Source organism: Larus michahellis, chromosome 4 (assembly GCF_964199755.1).
Source record: "Larus michahellis chromosome 4, bLarMic1.1, whole genome shotgun sequence".
Taxonomy (NCBI): domain Eukaryota; kingdom Metazoa; phylum Chordata; class Aves; order Charadriiformes; family Laridae; genus Larus; species Larus michahellis.
Window position 1 is genome coordinate 62,866,414 of NC_133899.1, and position 23,847 is coordinate 62,890,260.

The 23,847-nt window shown below is 42.1% G+C and overlaps 1 protein-coding gene across 2 annotated transcripts in view; it reads right to left on the bottom strand.

The window, feature by feature from the left end:
• The window catches only part of SNX6 (sorting nexin 6), a 29,249-nt gene extending 22,668 nt beyond the window's left edge, over positions 1-6,581 (bottom strand). Inside the window, exons 1-3 of one of the 2 annotated variants that reach the window (XM_074585135.1) lie at positions 6,503-6,581; positions 6,259-6,306; positions 451-555 (exon numbers count right to left, since the gene is read on the bottom strand). In XM_074585135.1, coding sequence (XP_074441236.1) covers positions 451-555; positions 6,259-6,306; positions 6,503-6,508 — 159 coding nt within the window. In that variant the 5' untranslated portion in view covers positions 6,509-6,581. Of the gene's footprint in view, positions 1-450; positions 556-6,258; positions 6,310-6,502 lie in introns of both variants that reach the window. The other variant, XM_074585134.1, reaches the window with a different exon arrangement.
• Positions 6,582-23,847: the final 17,266 nt, after the last annotated feature.

Here is a 23,847-nt window from a genome sequence, read left to right on the forward strand (position 1 = left end):
AACCATTCTGTGATTCTGCAATCAATAAACATTCAAATCTAAAAAAAGAAGAAAAGCCATAAACAAGCAATAACTGAAAGTGATTCTTGAATGTAATTCCATTATGAAATACATTTTTAGAATCCGAAACCATAGCTAATGTAATAAAAAACTATACTGAAGAATATTTAGGTACTTGTAAATAGGCCAAATGATAAGCATGGGAATGGCATGACAACACATCAGTACAAAAAACGGAACATGGATTTTTTTCTAAGCCGTTTTTTAACCTCTTAACTTTTTAGCCGTCTTTTTCTTAAGCACTGCAGATACACAGTCTCTTAAACATGAGATAACGCTACTTTCTCATTTCCTTTGGATTGTGTTACATGTGCTTCAATAAACAGTTTAAGCAAACTTTCTTTTCTATACAATTACGAACATATTCAGTGTACAAACCCAGGCTTTTACCTTTGTATGGACAGTGAATTTCACTTTGTCCCTCTCACTGAGAGCATCTGAGATATCCACTTGCAGAGCAGCATCAGTCTGGAGATCTACATTTATTGCTCTAAGCTAAACAAAGAAAAATCTATTTAGCTTAAAATAATAATAAAAAAAGTTAATTATATTTCCCTTATTCTTTCCTTGAGAAGAACCCTGATCCTGCAATGCTGAACAACCTTAAAAGACAGAAGATAGACTACAAAAAGCCTTAACACTAAAAGATTTTTTCCAGTGGAAAAAGAAATTTCAGTAGTATTCCTCATGGCACACGTGACCATACAACTAATTTCCTTTACCATACTCCTTGTTAGTGCACTATTATCATTTCTGTATATTGTTAACTTGCTAGTAATCGAGAAGACAAAGTACATTTACAGACAGCAAGTTCAGTAGGTTTTTCTCTTCATTTTTCTCTTCATTCCCCCTGCTCACCTGAATTGACAACCTGCTGTAAGTAAACGTACTTGTAAAGGTAGTTATAGAGGTACTAACAGTTGGAAAGCTACTTTTAAGGAGAAAAGTAATCCTCTATTTCAAAGGAGCAAGAGCTATTAAAGATCTGGTTTACTCACATTGTCTTACACTATTCTTTTGTTTAATACTTCCCATGATACATTGAGAAAACTTAAAAAAATACCCTGAACTTCAAAAAGCTAAGTCTCCTTGGAAATATTTTTCTGAAAAGACAGAAAAAGAAAAAAACCAAAACAAACAGAAAACAAAACATCCCAAACTACAGATTTCATCTTTTAAAAATCAGCACGAGAAATGTCAAAAGAATATGCATATTTTTTTTCCACAAGACATGAAACTTGAACTCTCTCACAAAATAATTCTGAAGTCACATCAAAAATAAAATGAGAGAATGATCAAATATAAAAAAAAAATTGTAAGATTATCTGAGCACTGCAATGTTTGTCAGTAACTGGACCAAAGGCTTCAACAGTATACTTAGTGAAACTAGAACATCACCTAGACCACAAACTGGAAATTCAAGTCCCCTCACGCTTGCACCCTTTTTGTTCTACAGCAATTTGTCCCATGACAATCTCATCATCATGATCAACAGACATTCAGAATATTTTCACGAGTACTAAGGCTAACTCTGAAAACTTCTGCAATCACACTGGCAAAAAATATTTCAATGTCATGCTCATGAGGCTTACTTATTACTGAGATGCTGTTTTCTTTGAAGCTGCATTTTTTCTAGAAATATCACATTCTATAGTATATAAATGCTTTGCTATACAAAGATACAGATTTTTTTTTTCCTGCAGAATTTTTCAGGACTACATTTTGAAGTCCCTACTCAAGCACAAAAAATGCTTTAAGTACCAGCAACACACAGTACAAAGGTTACACATGAGCTGATTTTGAAGGGAACACTGCAAGGCACTGGAACAGCACTAGGAGACAAGCATCAACTGCCACATCTTGTTTTCCACCAGTTATCTTAATCCTTATCTTAAGAATCACAGCGGTCAGCTCCCATTCTGGTTTTCTTGTTAACCTCAATGCATAGACAACTCTGCTGCTTACACAGCAGCAACCAGGCTAATGTAACTTAGAATTAGTGTATTAAAGTAAACCAAAAATCACACCATCTAGCATATTCTGCTAGGCTAGCAAAATATAACAGTTCAATAGCTATTACACAACTGGTAATAGCTTTTCCTTACAGCAAAGTTGGAAATCATTAAAACCACTGCACAGTAACATATTCACACACGTGACTCAGGCATAGCTTTTTGTTTTGTTTTCCCAAGGTTTAGGGGGTCACTGCCTCACAAAGGCACATTACCATGCAAGGATCCATTGCAGAGCACTTCTCAGAGGCAGAATCTCCTAGCTCCTACTGAGTTTCTAATGTGCTTAACATCTAATTTAGGAAACAAAAATATAATCTGACATACCAATGTCTGCCTTAAGTCATGACACCACATTTTTCAGCTCGTAAAAAAGTTCTTAGTGGTTACGATGTCTCAGGTACTGTTTGTTTTTCTCTGGTCCCCCAGAACACATTAACAGAGTACTCGCAGCAAATAACATGGATTTTCCAAATAGTACTTTTGTAGTCTTCCGCAGGTCACACAAATTTCTACCAAAATACTTTTTTTTCCTCCCTCCCTTTTTTTTTTAAAAAAAAAAAAAGTGGTACAGTACAAAATTCTAGGACTCGGTATAACAGCTGTTCAAGTTTGTCACTAGTGTGTATGCAGTCTCTAGTGCAGCATGCCCTGGCCATATGCGCTATTCACAGCTTTAGAAACAAAATGCTTATCTGTACTGAGAAAATTAAGAACTACCTAAACATGACAACTTCACTCATGACGTACAACTAACTGTAAAGGACTATTTGTTTGATTTATACTGAATTAAGTTTGTAACAGTTTTGAAGAGTTTAATCATATGTTAAATTATGCTGTGTAACCTGACTGCCAACAGGGAACATTTTAATCTGCAATGGTAATGAAGCATTTATGAAAGGTGTCAAAGACAATCAGAAAGTTGAAGGACTTTAAATGTATTCATGTGACACAGTGTTTCACGTTGCATTCCTGGGAATTAAATTCCCAAACAATATCATCACACAACTTAAGCAATCTCTTCATCACTACTTCCAAAACAAAATCACCACCAATGGATGGTTTTCTAGTCATGAAAGGAGTAGAAAATTAAAAAATAAAATACTACAAAACCTGATATGGATAAAAAAATCTTATTTGTATGAAAACAGAAATGAAAGTACCTCAAATTCTGGAAAAAATGGAGGTGGGATACAGTTCCTTCATATCTTACCCCCCTTCCCTGCAATCTAATACATACAACATAGCACAATAATTTTACGGTTAGATACATGCTCTACACCAATGCTGAACAACTTGTGAAACAAAAGCTAACTTAATTTAGCTGCTTTACAGTTTCCTATGTTCTACCAAGAAAGCCCCTGTTTTATTCAAAGGGTCTAGAAAATACCAGAAGCCAAAACCAGGGCTAAGCAACCTTACAGTACTAAATGAGAACACAATGCAAGAAGAGGATTTAGCACCTAAGCCCTTGCTTAAGGATCAATTATACTTCAAATGATAATGGGAGGAAGCTGGTAGAGACAAGGGAAACAACCAAACCTTACATTCCTAGGTAGTGCCATCCCTTATCAACAATGATTTCTATACTCTAAGCTCTTTCAAAAATGTTAAAGAAAAAGGACCCTTTCTTCAGCGGTTCTTTACAGGCAGATAAATACGAAAAGCAAGGGAAACAAACAATACTTTTACAACAAAAGACTACTAAGTATCATCAGGGTATTAAGTTTCAAGCAGACCTGTTCTAAGGTATAGCTCATTTCCCCTAAACGAGTAGACAAGAGCATTAGCCAAGTCGGCTAAAGTTTATCCAGATATAAAACACACAAGACAGTACTAGTATACCACCTTTCAAAGCACGTATTGTTTATGTTAGAGAGATCACAAGAAAGCCCAACAGGAACTGAGTTACTCCAAGCGAACTCAATAGTATCTTCCTAAGTGAGATTTAGAAAAGCAATTCCCGCAAGTTCATTTTACGCAGACCGCTTATAATAAGTTCCTTCTACAGACCACCCACTGCTACTTCCTCAAAGATGATTCTCAGTGCTCTGTTTTACAATTCTCCGGAAAAGGCTCCATATGGTATAACACAATTGCTTGAGAATTACTGTTTTATGTGGCGTCAGCATAATTTCCAGCCTTCTTTTAATGCCATCACCCCCACGTTAAACTTAACACAACTATAGCTGGCCAACAAGAGTTAAAAGTACAGATGTCATAGCAATATCTGAATTCTAGAGAGGAAAGATTTTCGAAACTAAAAGCTCAATTACTCTAACCAGAAGTTGTCATTGGTGCTTTCCAGTAAAGGCTTGACCTACTCGTTTTTTCATTGCAAACAGAGGAAGGCGACAAATCAGAACCAGGGAAACATTTTATGAAAAGATGTTTATTTTTACTACTGCTACAAAGACAAAAAAGTTATGGTTTTGAAGATTAAAGCACAGCAAATCCATTCATGAATAGACTGCCAGTATTGCTTTTGATTAGATTTTCTGTATCACAATCAAAATCATGCAGATAACAACCTGTGTTTTAACCTCAGGGATTTACATAGCAGTGAAAAAATTAAAATCCCAGAGTGACTGAAAATAAGAAACCTAAAAAAATTAGTGAAAGGAGAAGGACACTGTTCTGGTTTAATTCCTCAGTTCTGGATGAAGATGGGGGAGGGATAGGAAGGGAAGAAGAAAAAAAAAAAAAAGACTGCACTTGGCCAACTGAGATGATGTAAGTTGTCCAACAGCACAAACAAGACTGCTAAGGGATTTCTTAAGGCTTTCAAATTACCTTATGAACTCTGACTACCTGTAGCCTTAGAGAGAAAACTAATAACCAAACAAATAAGTTTCACGCAGGATCAGATCTGCATTGTTATATTCTACCTGCACTTTCAGATAAAGGCAACTTAACTGCGCACTTCAATGTCTGTTCCTAAATACCCGGGGCAACCTATGTGAAATATAACTCCATAATCAACAACTGCTTCAGTCCTTGTTCTGAAGACGCTCAAAGGACAACAATTTCCACCTTTTCTCTTTTTTATCCAGTATTATTACTAAAGTAGCTGTATCATTAAAGGCAAAAGCTCTAAAATGTATTAGGCCAGAATTGGCACAATACAATACTAGAATTCCATTTTTAATTTCTGGGCATAAGCTGGAACACAAAATGCAATCAATTCCTACCACATGCATACAGTCAAAAATCACTTATTACTTAACATTATATTTGAGAATGGCATGCATGACAAAAGGGTATACTAATACAGTGTTTTTCAGATTTTGTATTTTTACTAATATACTGGGTGTAGCCACTTTAGTAGCCAGCAACAGCCAAGGCAACCTAAGCAACCCAGAAGCTGATTTCCTACCTTGCTCAGTCGTTCTCAAGATACTAACCGGTAGGGATAATCAGTCTGAATGAGTTATACTAGATTAGCTGATTTGTTGCTCAAGTGAGGCAGGCAAGTTAAAGAAAGATAGATGCAGCAGTCAGAAGAAAAACAAAGGCCAGAAACAGCAGGGAAGAGAAAAAGGTTTTCTCAGTAAGAAACATAATCATGGCATCCTGTCCCAACAACAGAACTTCTGTTCAATACAGAGTTTATTATGCAGCATGCGCCTGCAATGTCAACGTCCCATTGTCATCTCTGGGAGAACCTCTGGGGCCTGAAAAGAGGAGAGAGGGCAGGACTGTTCCACCCAGGGCCTGGCTCAGGATTGAAGATGGAACCTGGTGCTCTCCACAAGGCTGGTCAACCTGGCCAGGAGCACAGAACAGCCGGGGTGACTGTGGGGGGATGGGGGGCACGTACCAGAGCAGGGAAGGACACCGAGAGAGAGAGAAAAGAGGAATCTCTGGCAGCATCCACAGCCCCCTCTCAAGCTGTTCCAGCAAAAGCACTGAAGAACTGCCCTTCCAAAACTTGGGGGACAGAAGAATGAAAAATTCAAGGCAAAACACGGGGGCACACAGAGACTGGTTTCAGAGGGAGGCAGTGCTATTTCCACACCAGCAGACCCCAGCACACCGGACCCTCACCGTCCCCCGCGTCCCTCCCGCTACCCACAGCGGGCCCAGCCCGGGGAGGCCCCCGGTGGGGGAGGCCGCCGGGGGAGGGGGCCAGCCCTGCCCTCCCCCCCAGGCGCCGGGGTCCCTAACCCCTCCCCGCGGCACTTACACCTCGGTCCTCCTCCGAGAGGAAATCTGGGCCGTCGTCCGAGCCTTCCTGCTGGGGGCGAAGAGGAGGAGGAGGCGGAGCGGGCCGGGGGTGGGGGGACGCGGCGGGGCACGGCCGGCAGCCGGGGCGGGTGGCGGCGGTGGGTGGTGGTGAGGGGAGACAAAGCGCACAGGTTAGCGACCCGGCCGCACAACGCCCGCCCGGCCCGGCCCCGCCCCAGCCCCGCGGCCGCCCCGAGACCCACCATCATGGCTGCTCCCAGCGCTGCGCGCCCGCCGGCCCGCCCGCAGCCCAGCCGGACAGGCGGGGCTGCGCGCGCGGGGGGCGGGGCGGGGAGGGGCGCGCGGGGCGGGGGCGGTGGCGGCGGCGCCTCTCTCGCGAGGGAGCGGCGGGCGCCGGCCGCGCGCGCCTCGCCCGCCCCCCGCCCCCCGCCCCCCGCCCCCGCGCACTGGGCTGCCGCTGAGGGGAGGGCGCGAGGCCCATGAGGGCGGGTGGGAGCGGCGGCGGCGGCGGCGGCGGCGGGGGGGCCTCGCCGCGGGTGCGGGATGAGGAGAGGAGGGGAGCCGCCCCCCGCCGGCCGGGGAGCCTGCGGCCGTGGCAGCCGCCTCGTTTTTCGCCTTTGGTCGGTGGGCGTGGGCTGGGCCGTGCTGCCGCAGGGCCTAGCGATGGGTCCGGCGAGCGGGGGGGACCCCGGTGGTCAAAGTGGCAGCCCCGCGTCGGTGGTCACTGTCTGCCGTGCGCGGTTTGCAGAAGCGAGAGCGGCTTTGTTCCTGGCGCATGAAACGGGAAATTCATGGCATGCTCAGAGCAAGTGTGCAAAACCTCTGTGCAAACCCCTCTGCGTGACAGGGCGGAAACGGTACTGCCATCCCTGACCTTAATTCATGACCAGCCGCCTCGGTGCTGGCCTGCCCTTCTTCCCATCGTGTCTGTGAGAGGTGGGCTTCACAGCACCAGCTCTACGCCACATGCGTTTTTAGAAGCGTGTGTGCGAAACAGGCCATGCAATTATACAGTGCAAGAAATTAAGTGGTTCATAACGCGCCTTTGATTTATGGGCAGTTACGTGACTAAGATTGGTGACTGCCTTTGATCCAGACTAAGAAATGGAGCCGTCAAATGCCTCTTTGTGTCATGACGGTGGGAGACATCAGCATCCGCAGACTAAACTGAATATAAGCATGAAGGGTGGGGAGTCCATGCCTGAGACCGCATTTTTCTGTGAATCAGAGCTGGAACAGTCAAGAAAGAACCTCAGGGTGGGGTTTTATGATCAGCACAAGCTGATGTAAGCGTGTGCCATTGCCGGGAGATGGTGGCAGGTGTGGACACTAGCACTCCCATGGGCGACAGTCAGACAGATGAGGGCATTGATCCATCTGCAAATTAATCCTGCAACAAATGATTATTTTCCATCAGAGTCAGTTCCATAATCCAGCCCAGCTCATGGTTACAAGCAGTAGTGGGACAGGACCACTGCTTGCCACAGTAGCACCGTGGATTTAGACAGAACTGAGCTGACCAGGAAACTACACCTTGAGAAATGGTACTTGTGCAGCCTCAAGATAAGCGAAGAGAAAGCTTTCCGAGCCCTGTACTGCTTAAAAGTGTGCTTTGGAATTCAGAAATGGAAATTGTCTCTTGAAAATTGTTCTTAGTACGGCCTCTTCTGCAGAAAGAGGCCTTTGAATATACATTTTGTAAATAATTTAAAAAGCTGTTCTTTAAACAATTTTCATGTATGCAGTCTGTTTCTGTCTTGATACAGACATGTGCAACATCGTCCAAAGTACTGACTTAACTACTCAGGTCAAGAGAAGTAAAAATATTGTACAAGATACCGAGAAAGAGTATGTGACCTCCGTTTAAACACCAGACTTATCGTGCTGGAAGGCTAAAGACAAAGTTACACAGAAAACTGGTTTTGGGGGGTTCACCTGCATGTGTTTGCATCCTATTCTGTGCACAGTCTGGGCTCAGTACCCTGCCTCTCCTCCTAGCAAACATCTGTGTTTCTGCAAAAAGTAAAGTCAGTGACAGAATTACCTTTTTTTTTTTTTTTTAATGTTTAGTGTTTATTGTTAATACGTTTTTGTAGGACCAAAGAACCCAAGTCAAAGGGATGAGGCTTCACAAGTAATAAAGAGACAATTCCCTTTTCCAGGGGACAGCTAATTAGTCCAGCTGACTGGCATGAATCCAGCAGGATGACCATCTCAGGTGCACCTACAAAATTAAGGTTATATGGCTTTCTGGTGTGGCTCTGGGGGCAGTTCAGTCATGTTTTGGATGGCACAGAGGCTCACGAGGGACATACTCCAAAACAACAGCAGTACTGTGGCTCTAAAGGTGCTCTGTACCAAATGATACAAAAACTGCTAAGCAGCGATACTATCCGTGATACTAATCTTTCGTCCTGCCCTGATCGACTCATCCCAGCTCCATGTCTTGCCCTACTTTTGTCCCCATGCTCCTCCCCACTGGCAAAGCAAGGCCGGCTGCACGATGCTTCTGCTTCAGCGCCTGAGAGACAGATCATATTTGCCGTGGGGACATCCTAGCTAGTAGGTGGGAGAAGAGCACTGTCTCTTCTCAGCACTCTTCTGTCAAGACTCAGTTTGATAAGCCTGCTCGGAAGCTGCAGGATCACATTCACTCTCCTTTGAGCTCACCCCACCTAAGGAGTTTCCATCTTGGCTGTTTGCACACTCTCCTCTGCGTCTACACAACGATAATAAACCAGGTCAATGAACTAAATATAACCCAGCAAGAATGAAATTGCAGGTTGTAACGGAGGCAATCTGACAGCCCTTTGGTACCATTGCATTCCTCCCCTCCTTCTCCACACAGCTGGCTGTCTACTTTACACCAGCTCTGGTCTCCAGTGGGCCCTGACTCCAGTCAACCTGTCTCACCAGCAGAGAAATTACACGGGATAAAGGAAGGGAAAACTGTTTTGACGGGTGAGTTGCGTTGACAGATAAGCTGCATAGATGGCCCAGGGGAGGATGCAGGAGTTTGAAGCCAGAAGAAAGGAAAGTCTTGGGGCTCTCAAATTACATCTTGAGAAATTATTCCCTTTACCAACAATATCTCACTTTTGCTCCAGGACACACTCTGACTCACTCAGCTACTTATTTTTTGTCTCATTTTTTGTCTCATTTTTCCTCCCTATTTTCCTCATTTTTTCTTGTCTCTCTGTGCGCAATTTTGTCTCATATTTAGCTGCTAAACTCTTGAGGCAAGCTTCATCAGTATTGTGAGATTACAGAGCAAGAAGTAGAAAGAGAGACCGATTCTGCACCAATTAGGGGAAAACTGCTGCACTCTTGCAACACACAGCCCTTCACATTTTTTTTTAAAAACATTCCCCTGCAAAGACTCGTCAGTAGATGGTGCTATATACACATCTTTAGGAATGCTTTTTGGCCGAGGTTTACCCAACCAATAACGTTTCCTTTGTGTTTGAGTGTGATACCCCCGGAAACCTAGAAGCCACACAATTTAAGAAATATTTGGCTTTTAGCAGGGAATCACTGCAGAGATCTAAAGGCTTTCCACTCCTTGACATCATGTCGTAGAGTACTAATCGTGGAGCAATTCGATGAATGCAAGGGTTTCATGCGTGCAGGTGCTGTAGTTCTGCTATTTCATTAGCTGTTATGTATTTAAAAAAAGTATGAGGAACTATTCTTCATGCGCTTTTCTCTTTTGAGAAGTCCCTGGACTTCCCTCTCCAAACCTAATTACTCTCAGTTTCCTTGAAACAACGTCATGTGTCCTTCACGTGGAGTTGAAATGCAACATCTTGCAGACAAACGGTGGTCATCAGGACCAGCTTTCCTGGGTCTCAGTGCCAGATTGATTCCTGCTGTCGTTTCATCTTTGAAATGAAAGTATTTTGTTCCCTTACGTACTTCATTTTAATTTTCTCTGCTGCTGCTAACTGAAACTGTATTAAGGAACCATATCATTAAAGCTGTATTGCAAGACTTTTTTGTGGTAGAGCAGAAAATTACATTTTAAAAAGATGAATCAATATTTACCTTTTATTTCTGTGGAAAACTAGAGCTTTTAAGTGTAGTGCTTTCAGAAGATTAAGGCTGAAGGAGAAAAAGACTTCAAAATCTTATTATAAAACCAGTCTAAAAAGCTCAGTTTAGCAATAGAGGCTTTTTACCTGTTACGGAGATAGATCACTTTACAGCAAAAAATGGCTATGAAACCGATCATATTCCTTTAGAAACATAAAGAGAATATGAGCTGTAGGTTTAAAAGAACAGAGAGGGGGAAAAAAGTATAAAGTTCTAGAGAAGAAAGCAAAATCTAGCTTAGTACAGTATGTGCCTAGCGACTTCTAGCCACTCTGAAGAACAATAATTTCCATCAGAAAAAAAAAAATCGGTTTCTCAGTGTGGAATAGACTTCTGTGAATTCCAAAGCATAATGGGGCCATATGCAAATAATAAGGATGTGTGGGTTTCTATTCAGACTGCAGGGACCCTGAAAAGGCTCGCTCTGCAGTTTTAAAAATCCTGGCCTCCTTGTGCCAGATGCTGACTATACGTATGTATATACATTGTAATGCAATTCAGCACGCTTCTTCCCTAGGAAAGAATCAGATTCTTTTTTTTCTTTTTGCCTTTTTAAAATTCATTTATGTGGCATTATAGACACATTCTGTCTTTGTCTGCCATGAATGACTTAATGCATGTATACAGCTACACCGATGCAGAAAGCTGAACTATCTAAAGGCTTATTTTTCAGCAATACCATGAATTAAGGCCAAGAAGCTGTAAGGTGAAGACTATATTATCCAGTAAACAGAGGTAAAAATCACTTATTCTGAGCTCTGAACCTTTTGAAGGATTTTGTCTTCTTTGGATTGCATAGTTATTAACCTAATCATCATATTTCTGTAACAGATTGTAGACAATCATTGCTCAACACAAATACTTTATTGCAAATGGGTGTACAAGGAGACTGCATCTTCTGTAGCTCCTATAGGATTGTCTAGGAAAGAGCCTATAAAGAAGCTGTCTCCTTCCCTGGAACACAGGGATGCATAGAAATGTTTATAAATAAAATCACAGACTGATCAGCCTTTCATCCGCCTACTCTGGATTTAAAGCCATTGAACTCATCTCTTTTCCTAAACTCCAGTCCCTTCTCCTTTATAAACCGTGTGAAATATGGAGCACTTCAGAGAATATTCCGAGAGAATCCTTTTTTATCACTCTTCCCAATCCTTAATATGTCTTTCTTTAAGAGAAAGCCAGAATTTCTGGCATCAACTTTGCTCCAATCTAAGGGTTTTACTCGCACCAAGTACCAGCACAAAATTCTTTAAATTATTGTAAGAGAATTTATTATTATAACAGAAACAGAAAAACCTTTTTTGTTGACATCACAGCTGAAACCAGGGAGATTCTTTTCCCACATTGCTTCTCAGGTTTTTAATTTTAGAGCTGCCTGGTTTAAGCCCTGGGTTGTGGAGGGCAATAGGGGTGCTTTGGGATACCAGCCTCACAGTAGAGTCTTAACTTTATCAATCAGGAACTGCAATGGTAGGAGCACTATGGGAGACTTCTCCGAAGCAGTTTTATTACTCTTTTCACATCAGATTTGACGAGTCTGAGGTAGAAATACCAGAAGGTTTTTACAGTAGTGCTTTCATCAGGTCACTGATGATTCTCGTCGGGGCTAGGGAATATTAAAATAGATTCAGAAAAAAACCCTCAGTATAAATAAGGCCTTGTTGATGAAAGTGTGACCGAGAAGGATAAAAAGCAGATTTGCTAACACTGACCTCATACACGTCATTCCCCAAAGGCCAGCTCTGCCCCAGCAGGGCAGCACCAGGCGGGGCAGACAAAGCCGCTCTTGTCATGTCTCGCTGCTGGCACAATAACGGGTATCAGGAAGGACTGCACAATGCTGCTTATTTTGCCAGAACAGACTGAATGACACTTTCTGCCTAATTCAGTAGATACCTATTGTTGGGGACTACTAGTCATTATTCTTTCTCTTTTGCTCCCTATTATCTTATTTCCTTTTCTCCTAATACTTTTTTGTTTCCTTTTCAATTATTTTTCCCTCTTTTTTAATATTTAGCATTTTTTTCTTCCTAATCCCTCATTCTCCTTTCAGCCTGTCTCTTCCTTTCTTCTCTTTGTTAGTGCACTCTGTTCCCTGCTCCATTTTCCTTTGGTCTTGCCTGAGGCCAACTGTCTGTTCTCTCCAGCTCATGACACCTCTCTCCTCACTCCTGCGCCTTCATGTCCTCTCTGTAATCAGTCCCAGCTCATTCCAGTTTTCTCTCTCTTCTTACTCTTAATCTTACATTCAATCTTCAGTGCTCCTCGCTGTCTTCTTGCTCACTTGAATTTCACTGTTGCCCTCTTCCACGTCTGGCAGACAGACACACACTCTCTTCTGAGTTCTCCCCTAAAAACCTGAGATGTGTCCTAGCACGTCCTATGAATGCCAGTAGTACGAAAGCATCACTTGCAGCAGGAGAGAACTGAGACAATGTGATGACCACTAACCTGGTCTGCTTGAGGCAACGTTCACAAGCTCGCCAAACAGTAACCAGGTGTCCTTTGTCTTCCTACACATATTGGGTGAGCCTTACCTGACCAGCATGCTGAAGACTTTCTGACCAAAGGGGTCTCATTCAAAATGATCCAAGATAAGCCAAGAAAAAAAAACAAAAAACCAAACATGTTATTTCTGATATACATTTGTCAGAGAAAAGGCTCAGTTTGATAGATGCCATCAGCCAGCATTAAAACAACAATCAGCTGAGGCATTATTTAGTGGCCAGGGGCAGCTCTTCAAGCATGATGATGTCTGACTCAAAACCAAAGCTGCTTCCATCCCCAGGTGAATCTGTTGTGACACTCAAATTACAGCAGAGCTGCATGGGAGCTGCCGCCCTAAGAGACATCCTATGTTTCATTCACTGTCTCAACGCCTGCTTGTCCCCCCAAAAAATAGAATAAAAATTCTATGCTCCATCCAAGTGTGTTGCTATCTGTATAGTATCTTCAGAGACAGAGGCTTTAGGACTGACTTGAGGGGTAGTCTGAAAAGAAAAATAAATCGGGCCACACAGACATTGGCTGGCCAAACATATCACCGTCTAGGTTCTCTTTTCCTGACTTAACGGCTATGGAGATGCAGATGCTTGTTAATTTTAAATCGCGTTGTATAGCCAGCTCCAATAAGAGGCATGGGCTAAGATGCAGCTGCACAGAGCATTCACTGTTAGGCTTCACTGCAGTTTTACTTCCGGCTGTCTGCTTTTGAGTTAACATCTCCTGAGACAGTTTGCCATGACTGATGGTGCTCACGCTGCAAAACAGCCAAGATGTGCAGGGCGATCATAATAGCTGCGCTGAATAACAGATTCCCACAGTGTGACCGCCAGCACTTGAGTTGCAGCCCATGCTCCCGGACAGGCCAGCTCTGTCTGGTTCATCACACCGGCTCTCTGGGCTGGAGATGCTGAACATGAAACAACCATAAAGTGCAGTTTGGATTAAGCCCATCAAAGGCCATGCTGCTGCAGGAGGCGAAGTCACGCCTGCCCCTGTGCCCCTACTCCTTTTGCTGTCCCAGCCCAATTTACCTGTGTTTCTTGCAAGATCATTTTTCAGCCGGATCACTTGAGCCAGCATGATGGGAACATAGGGAGAATATAAAGGGTAGCCCCACTTTTCAGCAGCAGTGCAGTTTTAGATTGGCTTAAGCCAATCAGGAAACCTCTTGAGGCATTACTAATGGATTATTTCAAATCGCACTTCAGCGAAGATGAGCCCACAGGTGCATTACAATAAAGCCCCCTGCTGTGAAAACCCAGGGGGCACACCGGGAAAAATTCATGTGACTCCTGCTATGGTGTTTTAGAATAGTGCGGTGTTTTTCACTGAAGGACAGGACGTGCCATGGGGCAAATGCACCGAGCCTGTCTCAGCGCAGATTCAGCTGGGAGAGCTCGTGTCACCGTGGAGGTCTGCACAAAGCATGCCTGGCTACAGATAACAAAAGCCCTTGTCCATCAGCCTCTAGCCAGCACTTTATGATCTTGACCAGGCCAGGCTATAATCTGGAATGAAGGCTAATGGAACAGCATTTGGATCTCCATTAACACTTTATTGAGTTGCAATAGTCCCGCGGTCACGGCAAAGATAATATGATACTATGGGAGGTTATATCTTTGTAGGCAGAAATTAGAACTGTAATTCTGTATTTGAAAGCAAACAAGCCTTGTGTTGCAATGTGGGGAACTAAAGCGTTCGGTATTTGAGATACTGATCTGTATTGCATGGGGTGAGAGAGAGAGCTATTTGTAATGCTCGTGAGCAGGTCCAGGATCAGGTCTTCAGAGGAGAACTGAGCACTGTTAAGGGTCCTTTTTGTCCCAGCTGGTCAGTGTATGGTGAAGGGGAGAAAGGAAAGTATTGGTGCTTTGACTTTTTTTTTCTTTTTCCCCACTCATGCCTTTTGACTTACAGATTTTTGCATCTGGGTGGTTGGATCTGATGGTGAGCAGGTGAACCCACCTCACTGAGAATTTGATATGTGGCCAAAGGGAATGCTGGGCTACATGGGTGGCTCTGCGAATGGCAGCTGAGCAATGGGAACCAGCCTAGCAAACACTTCCAGTCCTCCTGCTGGGATCAAGCTCTCTCCCTCCCAAGGTACAAAACCAGATCCAGAACGTTACTTTGGGTTTGGGAAGGTCAGCTGTGTTATCGTAACTGCTGTGTTCAGATCTGTCCAGGATTATCACAGCAACTGTGACATATAGGGCCAAATCCTGCTGATGCATGGAATAACACCAGCACCAAAAATTCTTCTGTCAGGACAGTGTTTGACTCCATGAAAAAGGCAGAGGGTTTAGCGTCCTCTTCGTTGCTGATGAGTTCCCAGGCCTCCCTGTTAGGTCCCTGCCCCTGTGGTAGACACTGTACAGGTTCACAGAGCAGTACATCCCAGGAGCGGAGCTGTGCCTCAGGACTGGTGAGGCACCCTCATCCAGGCCAGGAAAAAAAGGAACTAATTCAGATCCTCCTCTGGAGTGGGTTTAGTGCACTTTGCGCACTAGGGCTGTTAAAGACAGCTTTGGCACTGAAAGTATAAGGCCCTGCAGAACGGAGCTACAAAAGAAACAAAACCCCTTAATAATCTTTATTTTTGAGAATTATTTCAGGGAGATTACCCACATGAGCAGGATAGTCAGGAATGCACCTCCTTCCTCTCAGCTCTTCTGCTAGTGCAAATCAATGTTTTTTCCATTAAAGTCAATGGAGCTTTGCTGATTACATGAAGTCAGGATCATTATGTACAATTTATTGGCTCTAGTCATTTGATAATACTCTACAATGGGAAATCTTTTACCTCTGCTTCTTTTATAAAACACAAAGGACCCATACAGTTTCAGATCATTATATTTTGCTCCAGTCCCACCTTCTCAGAAAAATTCCTTTTGTTATTTCTCACTTGAGGGGGCAGCTATGACTAAGTGGCTGAACAAAACCTTCAGATTTACCAAACCTGCAATGCAGCTCATTTCCCACCATTTAAGGCAATGCTATTCTTGGAATTCGCACTTTGAAATCTCCCCACCCAGAGGATCAGTGCCTTAGGACAAAGGTAGGCACCAGCATAAAGCCCAATTGCAAATGCACCAAATGAAAGTTTTGGGTTAAATTTTGCCTTTCACATCTCATAGAAAAAGAGGTTTTTTGCTGTATTTCTTATTTTACACCTCCATATAATCACCGAGCTGTAGCACTGGAGACTGATGAGTTTCAGAAATATGTCCTGGCAATGGATTTCCCCTCCAGTCTGGGCTGAACTTTTTTATCTCTGGACCTCATGTAATCCTGTCTCCCAGTCATAGAGTCGCAAAATCAGCTCCGAGCCACCAAAAGCTAAGACTTCTGCTTAATCATGATTACTTTATGTTAGAACATACATTTATTTCTGCTCTGTAAAACACCCCAGTGCTCTGTAGTGGTACAATACTGTATCAAATCCTGCAAGCACAACAGAATTGAGTTACACCAAGTCGGTACCTGTGGGACGAGCTTATGGGAAATGACGGCAAAAAGTGTCACGTTGGTGATTCCTGTGGTGGTGCTCTTCCCTCTGCAATGCTTCTGAACCAATGCCCCAAAGTACAGGGATCTCTGACTTCCACATGAATCATAAGATGTTTTGGCTGCTGGAGATGTGATTGTGTGTGACACGCATAATCTTTATGATGAGCTAAAGCAAATACCTAGAGCAAGTAAGGTTCAATAAGGCTCTGCATTAAATCTACACATTTTCAGCTCAAGTCCCCACCTAGGATTCTAGCAATTCTTCTACCTCCCTCCTCTTTGGGCCCTGGAGTTCACATCTGGTTCTGAATCTAAAACACATCAACGCTAACATTTATTTTAAGGGTGTGCAATGTCACAGCTGAGTCTGAAGTGCTACCAGCAATTAATTCATATCGGGCAACCAGGCTTTCATGTGGGGCTCTATGGTAAGGTGACAGCGTGCCCCATAGTTGAAAGTTGGCTAAATGATGCTTGTAGAACTTGTGAATGCCACCCACAATAAAGTTTATAGCTGTTTCATTGTTTTCATATTTCCCCTCTTTTGAACATTTCTGAGACACTGTTTTATAATTACTGATAGAATATTAGAAAATCATGTAATAAGTTCTCATTCTCAGCATTTTTATTTTGAATGATGTACCAAATATTTGAGGCATAATTTATTAACAATAAAGTGAGATACCAATCTCTTAATATTATTTTTTAGATATATTCAAAAAAGGGAATGAGTGACCTAGGGAGCTGCCAAAGCATGTATGTCTGAGCTGAATAATGATCAGGATTTTATGACACATTTGGAAGGGAAACGTAATAAAAGATAAAGAAGGATATGGAAGCATGATAAAAATACCCATTTATCATTGATAAATTATTCTAGAATTGTTTGATATATTTATTTGATAAAATGATTGCGTATTCTTTACAGAGATGGACACTAGACCTGACGTTGCTGAACTTCCTGCGTGTATTCTGTATAACATTAATTAAGATGAAAATCGAGACTAACATATGAACTGTAAAACATATAAGAAACTAACTGAAGAGGAGCCTTCCGTCAGGAGAAAGGGGAATTATTAATTGAGTTTCCTAGATTCAGTCTGGAAACAATCTTATTTAACCTTCTCACTAATGACCTCGGCACAAAAAATAGGAGGTAAATGAGCTATTGAAATCTGCTGACAACACAAAACTGGAAGGTACTACTGGTACAGAAGAGGGCTGGAGTATCACGCAGGAAAACCTTCCTGACCTTGAGGATTGCAGTAATAGAAGCAGGATGGAATTTCATAGTGAATAATGCGTTGATGATCTTAGGGGCCAAAAGAAATTTCTATAAGCATGAGGAGGAGAAAGAAGTAGATGTATCAGTCACATGATATGTATCAGACTTTAATGGAAGAAGGCATAGGATCCTACAATGCAGAGAAAGGAATGCATTAATATCTTCATAACATGTAGTGATAAAGCATGGTCAAACGTGTTCAGGAAAGAGATTCAAACTCAACCAGGTACCAAGAAGTGCTGCTAGGACAATTAAGGACATGAAGAAGTCTATCTTACCGGAAATATCTTTGTGTGAACAAATGAAATAAGAGAATATAATATCAGGGGGTACAAAAATGGAAAGGGAAGGCTATTCAAAGTAAAGAACAGTGTAGGTACAAAATAAAATGCCCAAGAATATATATTTAGTCTGAAATTAAAATAAGGCTTCAAAATGTCAAAGCAGGATTCTGGAACACCATCTCCATCATAGCAGAAAGACAAAAATTCACTAATTTTAAGGTGAACTTGCTAAATTTGAAAAAAAAAAAAAGTGGGTGGGAAGGGTGCTATATGGCTTGATAGCTGGCAGTAGCAGCTGATTAGAATGAAAGCCCCATTGGGTGGCATCAGGTTCTCCTTTCCTGTCAGCCAATTTGTCATAGAAAAATGATGTGCAAACTTTGACGTGTGCAGCATGGAGTCCTGACCTGTACCATCTCTGCTTACAGCAGGTTTGGAGCTCTGAGATCAGACTTGGAGATATTTCAGGTGCTGTGGTACATCATATGGCCAGAATACGGATAGGGAAAGTTTGTGTTCCTTTGGCTGTGGTGGCCCGATGCTTCAGCAATGCACAAGACCAAACAATTCCTTCACGGGAAGAACTGAACAAAACAGCTTTGGTCCTTTCAGTAAGTCCAAGCCCTGTGCAAGCCCTGGCAACACCAGTAGTGCTGTTATTTGCAGCAGTAACTGATTTTTATAGAAGCAGCTTACAGGGACGCCTCTCTCACTTCCCAGACTGTGAGTGTGTGGAAGTATTTCTTGGCATCTCATCGTTGGAGCTTAGACTGAGAAAAACACATTCACCTCTGATCAAAGACAGTGACTGAGAGTTGATTTCTGGAGGAAGTAAATTAAACACGCAGTGATGTTACACCATAAAAATAAATAAAGAATTCTTCCGGCAGCTGAATCTGATTCTTCAAAAAAAATCACCAGGCTTACTAAAAAGAAGTACTAAACAGACAAAAATAACATGAGTAAGGCGTGTGTTAGACATGGAGATGTTCATGTTATAATCTCGAAGAGCTGAATCTACGGAGTGCGAAGTGGAGTAGATGTGATGACACATCATCACCAGGATGATACAGACATCACCACCTCTGATTTCTAGATGTCTGCTCCCTAATCACTAACTAGCCGCTTTTTCATACAAAACATTTGTGCAGTTCTGGAGGCAGAAATGAGGCAAACAAGACCCTAACCAGTAGCCAGTGTCCTTCAAGATGTAAAGTTCTGCTGCATTCAATGTAAGGGTGACGGTGTGTCAAAGCACTTGAGAGGGTGACGTTTGTACCTGGGTGGCATCAAAGGATGATGAGTCTCAGCCATCAGGCCAGGCTGACACACGGAAATACCAGTGAAGCCCCTTAACCTGCACTCCAGAGACTGGAGTCCACAGATCTAGTCAGGGTGCTAACATGTGAATTAGAACCACATCTAGTCGACAGAGAGGTGAATTCAGACCTCTTCCAGAATGGGTGGATTATAAAATAACAACTTATTTAAAACAACCTTTTGATTAAGAGAATCGAATCATGGCTGCATTTCTTGTATATATTGGGACCCATTACATTTCAGTCTGGACTATTATCTTTGCTGTCTAAAGCTACAGATCCATGATGCACGCTTTGAAATATGTATAATGCTGGTAAAATATTGGTCTTCATCTACTGTATACCCAGAGCACTTCCCTGCTGCCATTGCATCTCTCCAGGCTGTTCCAATGATTCCAGACACTAAAGAACTTGTAATAAGCGTTTCCGACTTCAATTGATTTTAATGGAGCTGCTTCTGATTATGCCTGTATTACATCAATCCTGACAAAAAACCCCAAACTTCATATATCCTTAGCACATGTGTGCACCGGTTGAATTCCAAATACATATCAGGTGAGCCATTTTGCCTGTTGCTCTTGTTTTCTGACTAGCCTGTAGTAAACTCATCATTTACTTCTCCACTCGAAGCACCACTAGATACAATTCACCTGGAATGCTAACAGCTGAAGCTGGATGAGCAAATTTTGTCTCCCTAGGAACTAAATGAACAAAGCAAAACTCAAAGTCTCTAGAAGTGCTGGATAGTCAAAGCTCTGCGATGTGCTGTACATGGAGCAAGCATGCTTGCCTACACCCTCAGGAATACTATGGCATGGCAGGACTCCCAGTCTCTGCAACGCTTGCAGTCAGCACTTCAGAATCTGAGGAATTTAGTTAATTCATATCACTGATCTTCATGGGGGAAGGGTGGCCAAAATACTATTAAAAGGAGAGGAAGCAAGAGCTGGAGTCAGGCATGCACATGCCTCATGTAGCGCAACTTCAAGTTTCATCTTAAGTTAAACATTAAAATGCCTTTACATGCCTTGTGCAGCGTTACCAGTTACTGAGATTTGATGAACTGATTTTCACCACTGCCGTATAGATGTACAGGAGTCAGAGTAACAAAGAATATGCAGTTTAGAGTATGTACGTGACAAGAAGTTGAGATGCAAGCAATCATCGGGCTTTACAGATTTTTTTTCCCTGAGATTTGCCAGCAGAGACGTAGAATCATAGAATCATCTAGGTTGGAAGGGACCTTTAAGATCATCGAGTCCTACCATTAACCTAACACTGCCAAGTCCACCACTAAACCATGTCCCTGAGCGCCACGTCTACCCGTCTTTTAAATGCCTCCAGGGATGGCGATTCCACCACTTCCTGGGGCAGCCTGTTCCAATGCTTAATAACCCTTTCGGTGAAGAAATTTTTCCTAATATCCATCCTAAACCTTCCCTGGCACAACTCGAGGCCACTTCCTCTTGTGCTATGTATAACCATGTCAGAATTATTTCACAGGCCAAAACATCTGATGCTTCTCATCTATCTTAAATATACTGTGAATGTACATATCTGCTGTTTAATTTACGGACAGAGAATGTCTAATTCTTCCTAGAAGAGCTGGACTTACTCAAATGTACAAAATGTACATATGTAATACAATAGCCTGGCGTCGCCTGGAAATGCACGGAGCAACACGCAGGAGCACAGTGGCTGTCATGAACACAAAGTAAGTTTGACTCCTCCAGAGACAGCCTGCATACCACACACGCTGAGTTACCAAGGCTGAGGCAGTTCTCAGAAACATCTGAAACATTTCAGGCATCGTGTCTTCCTAAACAAGCAAAAAAAATAGCCTTTCCAAAATAAGGGAGAAGTGCAGGTTCCTCAATTCACTGGCTGGTGAGGCAGGGTTAAGCACCAGTAGAAAAGAGGGGGAACATCCAGCCCGGCTTCTGCAGGAATCCCCCTCTCATCCCACACGTGTCATTAGACTTGCCTTCGCTATGTTGTCGAACAGCACCCTCAGATGGCCCTACTTCATATATCTCTTCATCACAGACTTCTTTTTCTTCTCTTTTTGAGATCAGGAAAAGGAAAGAAATCTACACGGCAGTGCCATCGGCTTCTGGTGCTCGTGACTGCAGAGAAAAGCTTGAGGAGATGAATTACGCATAATGCCAAGGTTTCAGAACAGGGCGAAGATTAAAACTCTTAAAGGTTATTATATTAATATAAATTCTGATTATACAAAAGGTTACTTCATGCCTTTTTTTATTTTCAGAACATATAAGTAGGTAACATGGACTGTAATCCTTGTGGCAGTTTTCTATACATTCTCTATTCTATACATTCTATATAATACAGAGATTTTCTTGATTTGACTATTAAGTCTTAATCAATGAGCCACGCAATTAACTTTCAGGTTTCTATGTTGGTACACAGTTTATTTCACACTATTTCTACAGCTTCAGTTTTCAATATGACATAAATTCATGCATCCGTAGCATCTCCCCACACTGTAAGTACTTATCACTTTTGTGAAAGTTAATAGCTGAAACCAGATGCTTTAATGATTGCAAAAAAAAGGACAGTTGAGGCTTCTGGCACTGAGGAAAGCATAAAATAACCCAATATGGCAATTCCCCATCTAAATGGTGGAGTCTGGATTTCTGAGTAAAACTCTAGGAGCGGAATGGAACCGTTCAAACATCTCGAGAGATTATTTCAAACTCTGCCACTTTGGGAAACTGCAGCCAAGTTTACTCTGAACAACTTCTTCATAAGTATAAGGCTAAATATTTTTAACAAGAGAAAACGGTAAAGGGATCAAAAGTGATTTGGGTGTTGTTTTTTTTTCTTCTTCTTTGCTCTATGTTTCTGATAAAGACTAAAGCACATTGCTAATATGAGGGAACAGGAGCAGAGGAGAATCGGAGCTGGCAGGGAGCGGAAAGGATGGTGATGAGAGGAGGTGAGAGCGAGGGAAGGGAGGTAAAGGGGGAGGACTGGAGGAAGCAGGTGAGCAATTCCTGCACGTAGGCCAGAGCAGGGGGAAATCCTTTGGAGGAGAAGGGACACGGAAAGCAAGCCAAAGGGAGGGGAAAGGCTCAATTTTGCCATTTTCCTCTTTAAGGAAACAAAGACACAGCGGGAAACTTACACCTGTTTAAAGGTAACAAAATGATACTGTCTATGAAAATGACAAATTCTGATCTGAGAATATTTTTTATTCCTTTTGCATATGGCATGACGTGTAACTTCACTACAATTAGATGCATTTAACATCACAGATAACAGATACTATGTCACCACAACACCCTGTGTATGCACTCTTTCACGCTGTGCCCAACAGGTGGAAAAGCAAGCCTGACTGATAACGTTATAGCAATCCCCGAAATAGATGAGGTGAACCAGTTGCTTCTATAACCTTCACTTCAATTTTCAGCCCTAGGTGAACTGGTTGCTTCTATAACCTTCACTGTAATTTTCAGCCCCTTTAAAGAGGTTAAAGAACTGCATTTCTACTAATTATGAATCATCTTTTAAAAAAACATAACGTGTGACAACATCAAAGCAGTCATCACAGGTATAAATATTCCATTCTATATTTAACTGGAGAACTCCAAGTTTATAACAATGGAAAATTATCTCAGACTAATATCATAAAGTAGCTAGAATATTCATCTCTTTCAAAGGCTGATGAGATGGTCCATGATTATTTCAGGATTAAGCACTGCAATAATAATCCCATTCCCACTGAGTGCTCCTAAATACTCTCAGCAAACCCATTCGTCCCTTTTCCTTAACTGTGATCCCATCCCTGTAGAAAGAAATAGCTCCATAAAACTGGGTCAAGCAAACAGTTTATTCTTTCCTACAATAACTGTATATTTTATATACATAATGCCTCCGTCCCTTAATAACAATTTAATCCGGTCCATATTAGACTGAAACATGATGCAGTGTGGGGAAAGTGAGAATACCAAAACCAAGTAACTAACGAAACAGAGAGAAAAGATCTGCATGGGCAACTTGCAGCATGAAAAACTTTTTAGCAGAGAAAAATATAAGCTTTAAAAAGTTACTATTTTTTCCCCCAAATATGCCCTTTGGTACTTAAACGGTTTTATCTCATAGCTCAAAAACATGTGCATGTTCATATTAATACTGTAAAACGTGACTTGCAAAAATCCTGTCTTCTTGTCCGTTAACCACTGAATGTGATCCAAACACTATTTTAAGAAGAAACTGAGAGGATCTGTGTTTGCACACAACGTAAGATGCTGATGCAAAGAGAAATAACTCTTCTCATCTTCCCACAGTTTGCTATTACAGCGGAAAGACTGGTTATTAACACCTTTTCCAAAAAAAAAAAAAAGTGGTAAGAGCAGGAAATTCCAGGTTCCTAAATATCTAGACAAATAATATTTAAAGCACAAACATGAAAGTATACTATTCCATTTCCTGGATAGTAATTAGTAAATCTTTGGAAAAATCTTATTCTCCCAGTTTTCCAAAGAAAACAGCTGTTACATTAAAGTAAGAGTCTGAATTACTATGGGCATTAAATGTATTTTTATGTGTCATTATTACTTTGTGCA